Here is a 15,431-nt window from a genome sequence, read left to right on the forward strand (position 1 = left end):
TAAAAGGTAACTCTTTTAATTTGAATTACAAACATAGACACCATCTACTCATTTGCCAAGAAACATCTCAATGTAGACCGTGACTCACTAAAAGCCAATTGGGGAGAAAACCCTCTTCAGGGACAGTAATTGTTTGTGTGGTATCTAACAAACTAAAATAAAATTAAAGTTGTTTTGGTGGCAAACACTCTCAATCAAAACTATATCATCAGCTTATTGAAATAATTGTTATATTCTGTACTATTAAAAAAACATTGCATTTATCATACAACAGATTCTACGGCATAGACCAGTGCACTTTTCTACATTCAACTAAAAAGTTAATATAGGAATAATCAAGATAAAGGTGTGTGAATAGTTATTGACATTATAATAGTTTATGGCTACCGGTACCTATTTTACAGACACAGTATCTTTTGGTTATCTGTTTAAATACAAAGAACTTGGGGAAAAATCGTGTCCTGCTTTGTCTGTCTGTGTGTGCTTGCTGGTGGTGAGTTACAGTGTGAATATTGGGCGGAGCAGAAACAGGAGTAATGGGCGGAAGGGAGAACAGCAACACATGTAAAAGCAGCACACCTCTGATCTCCAATGGCACAGTACCACCTCCCTCTTGGGAAGACAGCACCACTCTCTAAAAAACAACCTCCATTGGACAAAAAACAAGCCAACTCCACCCATCAATTTCCATCTCTTGATTGATGCAGAACCAGGAAGTCGATTTGACCTGCTGCCAGGTAGGAGTTTGGTTCCTAGCACTCACTGGCCCGAGCTGTGGACAGAAAGAAAGATTACTTGATATCTGGAATCATTAAAAGGCATTCATTACCAAGCCATGTGAGATAACACAGACATACAGCTCTCCGTTGGGCAGCCATAATGATCATGTCCTCCATGTCCCCAGATCAGAGGCAAAACAGTGACAGCCATGGCTAGAGTTTTATGAGAGATTAAGAGTTTTTTGATGATAAGCACAATTAATATTAGCAGCACAGATGCACAGTGCAGTTCTGTTCAGCAGTGGGAAGGATGTGCCCCACCCAGCCTACATCAGCTGGTGAGCTACAGGGGAGCAAGTGATGAGTGTGGGCAGACAATCTCCGCTCCGGCTCTGCCTATACAAGTTTTTCAATGAGTTGTAATATTTGTAGCTACTTTTTAAGTAAATACCTGCAGTCAACTTGTGCAACACATTAGGAGATGAAGCAGATTGCGTTCTTCATTTCACGTGTTATATTATTTTACATTATGAAGCTTACCGTAGTTCACCAGAACAGATGAGCCAGTCACGTGTGTGTTTGTAAATAGCACAATGGGAGAAAGCGGGAGCAGGTGAGTCCAGCTGTTTATTTGGTTTAACTTGCTAGTAAGCCAAATAACTGGCTGAAGGAGACGGGGCATCATATAGTGCTTTCTACTGTGTTTGAGAAGTCAATGCGCTTTGGATGAGTTATCTATACAGCTGTCACTGCTATCTTGATTTCCTAGCATGTGTTCTCCTCTCTGTTCTGGGCAGCCTCAGTCTGCTCCTCTGCCCTCTGCAAGCAGGCAGACAGGTCGTGGCCCTAACGACTCCACACAGACACAGCGTGTAGACATGGTGCTTTAGAGAAAGCGTCAAAACTGAATTCATTTGCACAATTTCTCGTTGACATTTGCTTGTAAATGTCCAAACTCACCAAAAAGCACATTCAGTAGCTACTACCTATATATGTATAACTTCATGAACTGGATTGCCTGTCTTTGCTTTTAGTTTATTTTTGCTTGCACTCATTAGCATATCAGCCTCCATGGAAATTAATATTACTTGTGTATTTATTGTTGTTGTTGCATTTTAATGGCCCCTTGTTGACTAAGACGGTAATACCGTAAATCCCAGGATGAAAGAAGGACAGATTGACGATATGAAAATCTGGATAGCACTCAACCCTTCAGGCGATACTCTTGCTTCCCCGTAGCTAGCCAGTCACCACCACTTCTAGTTAGCTACCCTTTGCCTGTTAAGAAACACAAGCTGCTTTGCAAAATTAAAAACAATAGCAGCATTGAATGTAATAGTAAAACAACAGTCTAGCTATGTTTTTCTCTCCCTTGAGTATAGAAAAGTAGGCTGTCTTTGAATTTGTAGTCTCGCTCAGCCCTCCCACTTTCCCCACTTGTAAGGGGTGCGTATCTGGTGGCAGGGTGAGCAGAACTTGATAATAGCCGGAGCAGTTTAATAGTAAAACCAATGGCATAAGAAATACAAAGTATGGGCACAGTAACCCGACCCGCACCAGTCAAACAAAATGTGCACAAGCACTTACAATTAACAATACCACACAAAGACATGGGGGAAACAGAGGGTTAAATACACAACACATAATGAGGGAAATGAGAACCAGGTGTGTGGGAAAACGAGACAAAACAAATGGAAAATGAATCGGCGATGGCTAGAAGACCGTCGACGTTGACCGCTGAACACCGCCCGAACAAGGAGAGGCATCGACTTCGGTAGAAGTCGTGACACCACTGCATTTCATAGCCAGGTTCTGTAGCCAATGAAGCCAAATCTCCTTTTTCCTCAGAGAAACGGCTTGATTCTAGCCCTTATCATTCAAAAGATATGACCCATAATCACGGCGCTACGTTTTTTTTCTTTCTATCCTGCATTGGTGGACAATTTGTGGCGCATTCAGCAGGATGCAACATTTTGGAATGTTCAGATAGCATATTTCTATGTAGAACAAACATGCCTCTGACATGTTGAATAAGGAATAACGTTGGCTCTATTCATGGAATTTCTATCTGCAACATTCGAGAACATTTTGCAACTGAATGTGGCACTGGTACATTACAATTAGCCTACAGTATATGCAGACATTTGGTGACACAGAAAGAAAACAATTTATTTACTAAATTCCTCTTGCCACTACACAGGGTACTCGATTCGGACTCAAGGTTTAGTGACTCGACTACATCACTGAGCGAAACAGTCATTAGCCCACGTTCTACTTTTGGATACCAATGTGGCTGAGGCATCTGTGGAACACTGATAACAATGGCAATGACGTGGCTGAAGTGATGAAGGATCAACCAGTACTATTTTGTCAAAACCATGCAGCACCATCTGGTGATCTCTCTCTCACATTTCAAGAACTTTGAAAGCTTCTTCAAGTGCAGTCGCAAAAACCATGAAGAGCTATGATGAAACTGGCTCTCATGAAGACCGCCACAGGAAAGGAAGACCCATAAGTTCATTAGAATTACCAGACGCAGAAATTCCAGCCCAAATAAATGCTTCACAGAGTTCAAGTAACATCAACATCAAATGTTCAGAGGAGACTGCGTGAATCAGGCTTCATGGTTGAATTGCTGCAAAGAAACCACTACTATAGGACACCAATAATAATAAGATACTTGCTTGGGCCAAGAAACATGAGCAATGTACATTAGACCGGTGGAAATCTGTCCTTTGGTCTGATGAGTCCAAATATGAGATTTTTGGTTCCAGCCATGTGTCTTTGTAAGACGCTGAATAGGTTAACGGATTTCTAATCCTTTTTCTTGAAGAGGATATTTTGTAATGATCACTCAAACATGCCAGTCAGTTATATATGTTCATTATATTCCTAGCCAAGACTTATGCATCCAGATGGCTAGGAATCATCCAGTGTAAGGAGATTGAGAGGTCAGGGGAACAGACCTTGGTCGTTGAGTGGCTGGGCGGCGTTGCTTCCTGACCTCCTCCTGCAGAGAGAAAACCAGCATGTCAACTCACACTACATTTCATTATACATTACGACACCTAGCTACGTAACACACACACATACACCTACCTGAAACGTACAGTTTCACACAAAGAGTGTGCCCTGATCTGGACTGAACTGAGCATGCACTTATATGATAGATCATTTACCTTTTGTCTTGGTTGAACTTGCATCTGCAGTGTCCACCTGTTATAAGAAGGGTCGGTCACAAGGTAATCTGTGTCCTATGTTAATGTGAGCATGTGTAAATACATGCTCTGACTGTGTCACTGTGTGTGAGTATGTATGTGTTTATGTGATTGAGTCTTACTGAAGAGGATGGTGATGCCGATCAGACACAGAACTGCTGCCAGGATCAACCCCCCAACACGTAGCCTGTGATAATCTGAGTGAGAGAGAGAGAGACGGGGAGAGAGAAAGCAGCAGAGAGAATAATGGGAGAGAGAGTGAAAGGAAAAAAGCATTAATCATACACAGTAAGCCAGGAATGTTGAGAGTTGTTGAGTGTTCTAAAAGATGTATCTCTCTGCTCACCAAAGGTAAATGGATCCTCCTCCTCCACTGTAGGGGCAAAACATGACAAAGGTCAGTTTATACAGCATCTAGACACCTTCAAAAATAATACAAAGAACTGGAATGCACCCAACCTCAATGGGCAAATAGCGAATGGCCTACTTTAATTTGTGAATCAATGATTTATCTGGAGACCATATTAATGAATGTCAAAAGATTTAGAGTAATAAAACTGTATTGTCAGTTACATACTTTCTTTCTGCTCCTCTGCGAACACAAGGGACGTAACTGCTAACAGAAGAGACACAATGGTAAAAGCACACAGCATAATGCATTGACAACATGGCATCCCAACAATGTCCCAAACAAGTCAGCTTTCCGTCCCTGTGACAAGTGCACTTGTAACTTTAGTGGTCTCTCAACGGCTTTGACCTTGAATAGCACTGGAAAAGGTCAATGAATCTATCCTTCCTCTATTTAGTTCTAGATTGGTATACTATTCATATCCATAATCATATGTATTTCATAACATTACATAAACATATTCTCTCTCTCACTCAAAACATACAGTAGTATCTACTGTTCTGAATACTGAGCCAGAGTTGTGAGTGAAGACTGGGCAAAACAAGATGAACAGAGATGGTAGCTTTGGGGAAAACCTAAGCAGGAAGTGGTGATATTAATAGGTGTGTATGTTTGGTCTTTAAGACCTACCACTCACATGTCAATAAAATCAAAGCAGAGATATTTGCCATCTTCTCTCTTTCACCTGGAGAAGACAGAACATAAACAATTGAGGGAAACAAAGTAATGGCATAATAATACAATCATATTATAATATTAGGCTGACTTTAAATGATAAAGTAGCTGAGCATTATGACTGCAGTGCACCCTAGCAAATTGGCACTCATCCTCCCTGCCCTTTTGACACCCACATAAGTAAGAGCTCTGCTGCTCAAAATGAAGGAAAAAAATGTACCCGCTTGATTGTCTGATCAAGCCTCCACTTGTTAGAATTAAATTACCCTTGTCCCACTACCTATTTGACTTGATTATACCTTTTCAAACCCGGGATGCTAACGGCAGCTCATACAGTGTCCAAAACTGGCTCACACCGTCAGGACCCGGTTACGAACCCGGGTCTCTGGAGTGAGAAACAGTCACTTAACCAACTGAGCCACGAATAGTCGGCAGAACCCAGAAGATGAGGCAGACACAGCAGTACTTGAGATGGTGTATTTAATGAAGTAAAAAGTGAAGTTCTTCAGGAAAACATGTAACTCCACAACCTCAAAAGGAATTCCACAAGAACAAAGGTAATCCTCCAAGACAAAAAAGGTAAATCCACAAGGTGGAAGGTATAGCACAAAAAGCCTCAAAAGATACTCAAAAACAAACAAACAAGAACAAAAAAACAGAATTCCACAAGCGCGTCCACCGGGATCAACAAGAGTTCTCAGAGTACTAGGGCTGGGTGCTAACATACAAACACAGAGAAAAGAACTGGGGAAAACAAAGGGTTTAAATACAATCAGGGGAAACGAGGCACAGGTGCAAATAATAATGGGGATCAAGGGAAAACAAAAGGTCAAAAGGCACAATGGGGGCATCTAGTGACCAAAAACCGGAACAACCCTGGCCAAATCCTGACACACACCAGTTACAATATCAACAGAAACCTGACACAACATTTAGCTTTCCCCTGGAGTCCCATATTTGATTTAGATTTGTACAAAATGGCTTCTAAGCAGCGTAACCCATGTGATCTTGAATGTTGCCCAGAATGCTTTGCTTCATCTCATGCCAAACCTTCAAACCTAATTATGTTTCAGCTATTCCTTGTTGTCACGATCGTCGTATTGAGTAGACCAAAGCGCAGCGTGAATGCATGATTTAATGAAAAGATGGGAAAAACACAAAGTACACTAACTAGACTGCTAACTAGACTGCTAACTAGACTGCTAACTAGACTGCTAACTAGACTGCTAACTAGACTGCTAACTAGACTGCTAACTAGACTGCTAACTAGACTGCTAACTAGACTGCTAAAGAAACACACTGTGCTAACAAGCAACATAACATAGACAATAACCCACGAACCACAATACAAAACAGGCTACCTAAATATGGTTCCCAATCAGAGACAACGACAAACACCTGCCACTGATTGAGAGCCATATCAGGCCAAAACACATAGAAACAGACTAACTAGACATGCAACATAGAATGCCCACTCATATCACACCCTGACCAAACAAAACATAGAAACAAACAATGCAAATAATGGTCAGAGTGTGACACTTGTTCAATATATATTTTGGGTTATAATGTCTTTATAATCATATAACTGTCAAATTATATAAAGAAGTAGAAAATCCACAAGGGAAAAAATGCTGGATCATTGAGCATGGCTCCAGCGCCAAAACGTAAAGTAACTAGACCCCAGTAATTTTCCATCACACCTTATGAATAAAAGACAAAGAGAGGAAATCACCTCACCCATCAGCAACCACACACTTACAACAACCTACAAACAGGTTTCTAAAGTATCCATGAGGGAAAGAGAGACAATGGGAACTACACAACAAACATGCCGGGGCTTGAGCAGAGTTCCAGGGGTTTGGCCTTCTTCGATCATACTCTGCCTAACATGATGGTTCTGGAAGGGCTGGATACTGATTTGGACAGGAATGGAGTCTCGAGGAGATTTGGTAGCTAAATCCCTTATGTCACAACTGTCTCACGCTCCCCTTTGGTTTCTGCTCATGATAAGGTTACATTTATTTTCCGTCATGTGGTGTACTCCACCAGCCACATACTGGACAAGCACCAGATACAATCTTCAAGGATTCAGACTCCAATTATTCTTCTCACTATATCCTATCCAGGTTCCAGGGTTTAAGAGGGTACACTACACTACTAGACCATGTGTGTTGTGGTTTTTCACTATGAGCTAAAAGGGGTTTAACAGTGTAATAGGCTTACACTTTGCTATTGCATAGCGAGTAGTAAATGTTACAATACGTGAGTACCATAAATTACTTTGTTTTTGGTCACTTGGTATTTTCCTGCCATGGTAGTATAATTAAAAAACTACAACTACTATTTTGTCATTGTACTACCATGGTAAAGTTTTGTAAAGGCAGCTCCTATAACAACACTACATATCCTACAACAACACTACAGCTTCTGTAACAACACTACAGCTCCTACAACAACACTACAGCTTCTATAACAACACTACAGCTCCCATAACTACACTACAGATGTTATAACAACACTACAGCTCCTATAACAACAGTACAACTCCTGTAACAACAGTACAACTCCTGTAACAACACTACATATCCTATAAAAACACTACAGCTTATATAACAACACTACAGCTTCTATAACAACACTACAGCTTCTATAACAACACTACAGCTCCCATAACAACACTACAGATCCTATAACAACACTACAGCTCCCATAACAACACTACAGCTCCCATAACAACACTACAGCTCCCATAACAACACTACAGCTCCTATAACAACACTACAGCTCCTATAGTGTTATTATGGGAACCTACAACCTACAGCTTGTATAACAACACTGCAGATCCTATAACAACACTACAACTCCTGCAACAACAATACAGCTTTTACAATAACACGGCGGCAGGGTAGCCTAGTGGTTAGAGCGTTGGACGTGTAACCGAAAGGTTGCAAGTTCGAATCCCTGAGCTGACAAGGTACAAATCTGTCATTCTGCCCCTGAATAGGCACTGTTCCTAGGCCGTCATTGAAAATAAGAATTTGCCTAGTAAAATAAAAAATCACACAGCTAAAACAAAGATCCTCCCTCTATCTTATAGCAGTGTCATACTATTTGGCATTTGGCAGCAACCAGGGAAGAAAATCCCTCCCTGGATTCTTTCCAAGCGCACCCTCCATCTCCCCAGCAATGTTGGTGAGGGAGAGGGAATGCAAGAAGCGGGAAGCCCTCCAAAATATCGGTCGTGGATGGTTTACGATTCAATACAGGGAGAGAGGTAGACTCTCCCGGGGTTCTTTCTTTCCACGTTTTCAAGTTGGGAATCATATTACAGAGTAAATGTTAGCAAAGGGTGGAGGCGGCCGACCTTGTGAGATTTATGTAGCAAAGTTTAGGGCTCTTGGTTGTCTGTTCAAGACAATGCTAGGCAGCGCTGCGGATCGTGCTTAGCCATCCCCTCAGTTCCCCACCAGGCAGATTCACCCTGGACACCAGGCCTGGTCATAATGGGATGAGTGTTCTAACATGGGTCACGCTGGCCTCCCTGCCACTGAATGCTTGAAGCTAAGAAAGAATCGGCCGTTGTGTGGTAACAGTACGTCTCGGTTCACCCCTATCTCTTCGCCTTGCACTGCCCTCCTTTTATCCCACTTCACTCACTAACCTGCTCATTCACAATAGGGTCTTGTCTAAACTTACGATGAGTACACACCCACACCAGTCCCCCCCACATTCACTCATTACACCTGTGCTTACTCCCTTATTCACACTCACTCCCTTTCTTTTTTCCTAATTTCCTGTCATTCCACCTGGCCATCTCAGTCAGTCACGACGTCCTAGCACTACGGGAAATTACTTGTGTAAAGTTACTTGTAAAGGTACTTGTGAAATGGATTAAATCTAGGATTTTTTGGTTTTCTTTGTGTTTGTGAAGTCTCTTCTATTATTCTCTTTTCCCTCTATTCACTCTGCCTACCAACATGAGGAGGATTGGAGACCCAAGGACTGGAGATCAAGTTTCCCCCACTACAGAGGCAGAGACGTAATGCCAGTTGGGTCCACTGCCATATGACTTATCTAAGAGTTCCATGAGGCCTCGGAACAGGAAGGTTTGTCTTTTCAAATGACACAATATGGGCTCCCGAGTGGTGCAGCGGTCTAAGGCACTGCATCTCAGTGCTAAAGGTGCCATTACAGACCCTGGTTTGATTCTAGGCTGTATCACAATTGGCCCAGCATAATCCGGGCTGGGGTAGGCCGTCATTGTAAATAAGAATTTGGTCTTAACTGACTTGCCTAGTTACAAAAATACCACTGAAAGATTGTCAGGTTGAGGAGCAAAGCTTCAATGACAGCTGAGCATGTCCTGTGTGTGTGGGTGAGTCTAGATGTGTGTGTACTTCTCCCACTATGACCCAGTCACCTCTCCATACTCATACAGGTTCACTCTTTGCTCCCCCATAGAGAGGATCTGGGATCTGGCCATGGGCTGGCTCATAAAGGATGTGGTGCCTGGACACAGGAATCTAGTGTGCAGCTAATTTTGGAACAAAACATGCCGCTGAGAATAGGCAGCACCCTTTGAGGTATAATAGGAACACACACACACTGGGAAACCATTCTAATGTGGTAAGGGACTGTGATAGAGCAATACATTAGTGTATGTATGTATTCATATTACATCTGGAATAAAGAATATGTGATATTTAACCTATTTCTTTCATGCTGTCAGAATTGAGATTAAAAATGTTATGGGTCCATTCTTCCGAGCTGTCTCACAACCAAAACCGAACCAGACAGAAACGAGTACCAGACATTTCTGTGAACGTTTTAAGTTAGCTGGGTAAAGTGTAGTCGATATTTTCTCATACAGAGTGTTGTTTTTCTGTCAGTCAGCCATAGATGGCTATTGAAGCCACTACTTGTTGTTAGTGTTTGATGAAGAAGTAGTTGCAGGAGCAAAGCAGGGCAATGTGTTCCTCCGGCTGCTCAATGGAGAGGGGGGACATGGCATACTATAGCCATGACTCATCCCTCCTACCCACAGCCACAAGGTCAACAACAGCAGCAACAGCAGCTCCACTGTTTAAAGAAGTCATGCGGCCTTCCCTTCAAGGGAAAGACCTTGGTGTTGCTTTGCTGTGCTTCTGAGGCAGTGAGGCCTTGAAATAAGCTATTCATATATCTGAAGTAAAGAGTGGTGGTGTTGCTATGGTGAATGTGTGATGAACCCTAATTATCTGAATCTGAGTCAAATGAGCTTTAAACTGCGGAAAAATAGAACCATAGCTTACCTATCATCTCTTGTGATTTGTCATGTCTCACAGAATAAATAAGCGTCACACTCTGTGATCACACTGAATCTCTCATTTTTAATAAGGCAGTCTCTCCGGGGTCCTCACTTTTGAACGTTGCTCATCTGTATTTGAGGTCTAGACAAACATTGTGTATGATTAGAGGCGGCAGAAGGCGACCCACTGAAGGTCGTAGAATACGTTTAGCTTTTGAGTGTGAGATAACATTTATATGTCAGTTTTAAGTCCGTCTGTCAGTATCAATCACCTTAGCAACAGCACTGTGCTGGAGTAACCACAGTGAATAAAGATCAGTCCAGGATAACAGCTCTATCAGGCTTCTTATCAGCTGAGCTGTTTGCACTGTACCAGAACCCCAGACCCCTGTTTTCACAGATCCATAAGCATAGCTTACAGGAGACTTGGGACATGTAGTTTTTGTATCAGACTTGAAATAGAACAGCAATTTCATAATGACATGTCTGTCTACTGATCAATCATTCATACCATTTCAAAATGTCTATTAGCCTACCCATGTCACACTAGTGAGCAGAACATAACTGAACCATGCTGTACTGTGTTGGCATGGTTACGCATCACCATAGTTGCAGGAGCCATGCTGAAAAGGACAATGTGAAAATAAAATATCCAAGCCAGCACGGTAGCCTATGGTTTGGGTTGGCACAATAGTGTGTGAAGGGTACCACCAAGATGCTGAACAGAATTGGTCATTCAAATGTAATTCCCCACACACAGGGGCATGTACACTGATACATTTTCCATTACAGAAGGACAGCACACCAACTAGCCTACCAGTCACAAACATATTATCTTGCGACATTAATTTGATAAAATACTGAATATTCTGATCCAGTAAAAAAAAAGTGCTAATGGGAGAGGACATGTAACATTAGTATCGCATCATTAACCCTGACCACCCCTCAACCCATCAAAGCACAGCTGGACCACAGCTGGATGATGAGCACCACAGACATGAACAATCTGGCTCTAGAAAAATGTATTGAATACAATAAAGGAAGGACCACACGTTCCGTTGTTTTCCATGAGCGCCACATAAAATACTGAATATCACGCGGATTTTATTGGGTCCTCCCTCTTAGAAGACTGCCTGGACACCCTTGCTAAACGGAATAGAAAGGAGAAGAAAAGTTGCCGAAGGCCAAAATGTTGCTTTAGGCCTATAGGTTATGGACGTTTTGTTTGAATATTACAAACAACATACAGAACACTGTTATAGAACAGCCCGAGTAAATAACTGAATTCATAAAAGCAGGTTAACAAATACATCTGCGTGACGCAGAAACACTATAATACTTGCACATGGCTCTGGCTCATATGCGCTCGTTCTGTCTGTCTCGCATAGGCCTATACTGTAGGCTACAACCTGAAAGCACATTACATGCAGGTTCGATCTTTGTTCTATAAACATAACTAATATCCTAATAAAGATTGTACCCTTTGGAGTATTTTAGTTAGGCTACTCAACTTTTTCCCAAATCTGAGCAACTCTTGCCAGGAAAGAAAAGAATATGCCTATAGAGAAAAGGATATGCCTTATAAAGGAATTACATATATTTTAAGGTCTTACTAGGGATCGGCTACTACTACTAGAACATATAGAGTGATACGTTTGTCTTGGTCAAAGATGCGCTAAGCAACATTTTAGAAATGACTTAAAACAAGATTAGCCTATTATTTTCTTGAAATAAATAGAATTAATAACGGTTAACATACTCATACTTTTGATGAAACTACAGCTGAACATTCACTCGAACTCTAATTGTTAGAAAATTCAAACTTACCTCCGACACGCGTTAAACCCAAATGGAGATGTGTGTAGGGGGGTAACAGGAAATGTCGGGCATGGAGCGACACACAATAGACGAACGTACTCTTGAGTCAGACAGACGCCAACACCCTTTTTCACTGACGCTCAACAGGTTTGCTCAGCTTGAAAATAGGCTGAGTTTAAATTGAAGTTGCATGCGCTGGAGAGGAGGAGGATTTTATCATTTGTTTGTCATTGGTTGCTTTCAATGACCTGTTGTTGCTATAACAAATATAGCAACAACGTGTAACAACGGTGATATAGAAGGTACCAAATCGAACATTATCACATCAATATATTCAAAGTAGTTGTGTACAGTACCTGCTATTCTATCGTGAGAGCATGCACAGTGCACATCTCTGAACACAAACAGTTTAACATGTTGTTTACTTCTAACAATGGTATTTATTTGGCTTTTCATTAATAATAATTTGCACAAACAATTGAAGGCTAATCGTTTTAGCTCAATACAACTCTGTTTGACTATAATGCCCAGAGCCTATAGCTAAATGAAATGCATTTCAGTTGTTCGATCATACATCTCACTACCACCGTAAAACACCTGCAAATAAACTCATATATTTGAGCCAATAAAGAAACAAAACAGTAAATAGATGCATTGTGGTCCACCCTCAATCCGCTCTCACATCCATTCAGGTGTCATTACATTGTCACGGCCAGAGCCCTGCCCCATTCCCACCCCCGAATCTTCATCATTAGAACAACAGCAACCAGTTAATCAGATTCCATCCTTTAGAGATGCTTAGAGTTCACTTGTGTCATCTTCAGATTTTCTTTTGTTGTTGGAGAAAGAAAATAAAAAATGGAGACAGAAACAAGATTTTATTTAAATATTACACACACATAACAACAGTACAGTGTAACAATCAAATGAAAGGACATTTCTTATGCAGTATAAACTATTTGTGAAGCATTTATGTAAGCCTAGTAAAGGGTTTATAAAGACATGGATATAAAATAGGCTCTTACTTGTTCTTTCTAGTGCATTTGGGATCTGAAGAGAGAATAATGAGATGTTACTACAAACACTGACAAAGTGTGAGTCTATCCTCTTGAGTTACACATTCATAATGTAAGAACGTATTAGTAATTGGGCTATGTGTACTTACTAAGTAGGACAAACAAGCCACCTACTACAAGCAAGCCTGCAATGATCAGGCCTCCAATTCGTAGTCTCTCATAGTCTGGGAAATTCAACATTCAACAGCTAAGAATCACACAGGTGCAATGATTCATCCAATGACAGAAGCATATTTCAATGATTCATCCAATGACAGAAGCATATTTCAATGATTCATCCAATGACAGAAGCATATTTCTGACGTGCTCATGTCCTTTCATATCCATTAAGAATATGACCACTTACATACCACTACGTTCATTTAGTTTGTTGGTGGTGATTTATCAGTTCCCTTTGAATGAGTGTAGAGGAATGAGCTACTTACTGTAAACAAATGGATCTGCAGACGAGAGAGGGGGGAGGAGAGAAAGGGAGAACAGAAAATGAACCTCAAGCAAATAAAACACATGTTGCTCTGACTGACTGCACAGTGTGTGACTCTGGTTTAAGTGACAGTGGTCAAATCTGCTGAAAATAGTTAGTTCTCATTCACAGTCACCTGAAAACAAGAACCTCATGAAAAACAGATGAGTCTTAACAAAGAGCGAGTTTTGACCAACCCGTCAGACAACTAGAGACAACACTAAAGCAGAAGTGTCTTACTTGCTTCAGTTTCCCCGAAGAATGCACAGAGAACTAGGAGAGAAAAAGAAGAAACATTTTTAAAATGTTTGTCATTTGGTGGATAGATCTAAGTGTATATGTAGGTTTGATCATGTTAAGGGTCAAGGTCAACAATCCTTTCTTGGAAGGACACAAAAGGTCACAAAATGTCAAGTGCAACAAAACAGTCCTGTAACATTCTTCTATGACAAAGCAGAACTTGTCTGTTGTATCACAGACTTGTAGTTCCCACTTCCATACTAATCTTTCATAATATTTATTTCATTTTGCAGAATTCATCTGTTGCATTACCCCATGCATCTTTATCATGAAAATGTCTGATTTACCTGTCAGCAAAACCAGAACTGATAATTGGCCCATCCTGTACACAACCTGACTGGGAGCAAAATGAGAAAAGGCATCTATTATAACAGCATAACATCTCACAATCTCACAACTCACAACACCCCCCTATTTTACATTGCTGCTACTCTCTGTTATTATCTATGCATATCGTAGCACTTTAATAACTCTACCTACATGTACATATTACCTCAATTACCTTGATTAACCGGTGCCCCTGCACATTGACTCTGTACCAGTACACCCTGTATACAGCCTCACTAGTGTAATGGTACTGCTGCGCTTTGATTATTTGTTACTTTATTTGTTACTTTTTTAAGGTATTTTTAAGCATTTCACTGTAAGGAAGTAGTATTCAACGGATGTGATAAATAAGATTTGATTTGACATACCAATAACCATTGGGGTCATTCCTAGAATTTAACACCATCTTGAATGAACCCTTGTTATTCCTAGCTGAAGAGGGATAATACTGTATGATTATACTAGTATGATCTATAATGAACTAATATCATTAAAACCATTGTGTCTATGTTGCCCTCCTGCACAGTCCCATTCTTGTTCCCAAACACAGTGAGGATAAAGGGGCAGAATGTCCTTATGGTGTGAGACAGACACTGGGACGCAGCAGGAGGGCATTGTGGGTGTTTGGACAGAAAACAGCTGAGGGAGGAAATGTGGGGCGGACGCCACAGGCCTCAGGACACCCTTGGCTCGACCTTGGTCACTCACTGGGGTTTACACTGCAATGTTTTGGAAATATAGAAATACGACACCCATCTCCTTCATTCTGGTAAAAACGAGTTTGTTTTACAATAGACAATTCCACCATTTGAAGACCAGGTCAATGCTAGTAATCCAACTTTTCCTATCAGATTTTTTACTTTTCTAATGCCCTCATACACAGTAAGATGTGGTCGTAGATGACTCTATCTCTCAACTCCAACTGACAATGATGGGAATTAGTCCTATGTCGAAATACTATGATGTGTATAGTTCACGTCAGAGCATTCATACACTGAAACATAACACATACATTTGAACTTATAGAGGGAAACAGAATATTTCCATTCATATTGTACTATATATCCCAATATATAGTATATATAGTACAATATATATTCCAATATGCCCAGAATGCCATTTTCCCTGTTGCAGAC

At 41.0% G+C, this 15,431-nt stretch overlaps 1 protein-coding gene across 2 annotated transcripts; it reads right to left on the reverse strand.

Moving 5' to 3' along the window:
• On the reverse strand, window positions 1-12,293 carry LOC123997989 (phospholemman-like). 2 transcript variants are annotated; one of them, XM_046302765.1, is made up of 8 exons: window positions 12,139-12,293; window positions 4,984-5,031; window positions 4,515-4,553; window positions 4,284-4,310; window positions 4,060-4,134; window positions 3,899-3,935; window positions 3,686-3,729; window positions 1-772 (listed from the first exon to the last, which is right to left on the reverse strand). In XM_046302765.1, exons 2-8 carry the CDS (start codon window positions 5,015-5,017, stop codon window positions 753-755), a joined length of 276 nt encoding a protein of 91 aa, XP_046158721.1. In that variant the 5' UTR covers window positions 5,018-5,031; window positions 12,139-12,293; the 3' UTR covers window positions 1-752. The 2 variants fall into 2 exon arrangements, with proteins under 2 accessions (XP_046158721.1, XP_046158722.1); XM_046302766.1 differs by having other exon boundaries at window positions 4,515-4,550; window positions 12,139-12,292.
• Window positions 12,294-15,431: the final 3,138 nt, after the last annotated feature.

The sequence above is a fragment of the Oncorhynchus gorbuscha genome, linkage group LG15 (genome assembly GCF_021184085.1).
Source record: "Oncorhynchus gorbuscha isolate QuinsamMale2020 ecotype Even-year linkage group LG15, OgorEven_v1.0, whole genome shotgun sequence".
NCBI classification, from domain to species: Eukaryota; Metazoa; Chordata; class Actinopteri; order Salmoniformes; family Salmonidae; genus Oncorhynchus; species Oncorhynchus gorbuscha.

What these genes read in the sequence shown, in the direction of transcription:
- LOC123997989 (XM_046302765.1), bottom strand. Translation starts at nt 5,017, where the DNA reads ATGGCAAATATCTCTGCTTTGATTTTATTGACAT. An exon ending in GGAGGATCCATTTACCTTTG is followed by an intron (nt 4,135 to 4,283) that starts GTGAGCAGAGAG and finishes TCTCTCACTCAG; the next exon opens with ATTATCACAGGCTACGTGTT. An exon ending in CGGCATCACCATCCTCTTCA is followed by an intron (nt 3,936 to 4,059) that starts GTAAGACTCAAT and finishes TTCTTATAACAG; the next exon opens with GTGGACACTGCAGATGCAAG.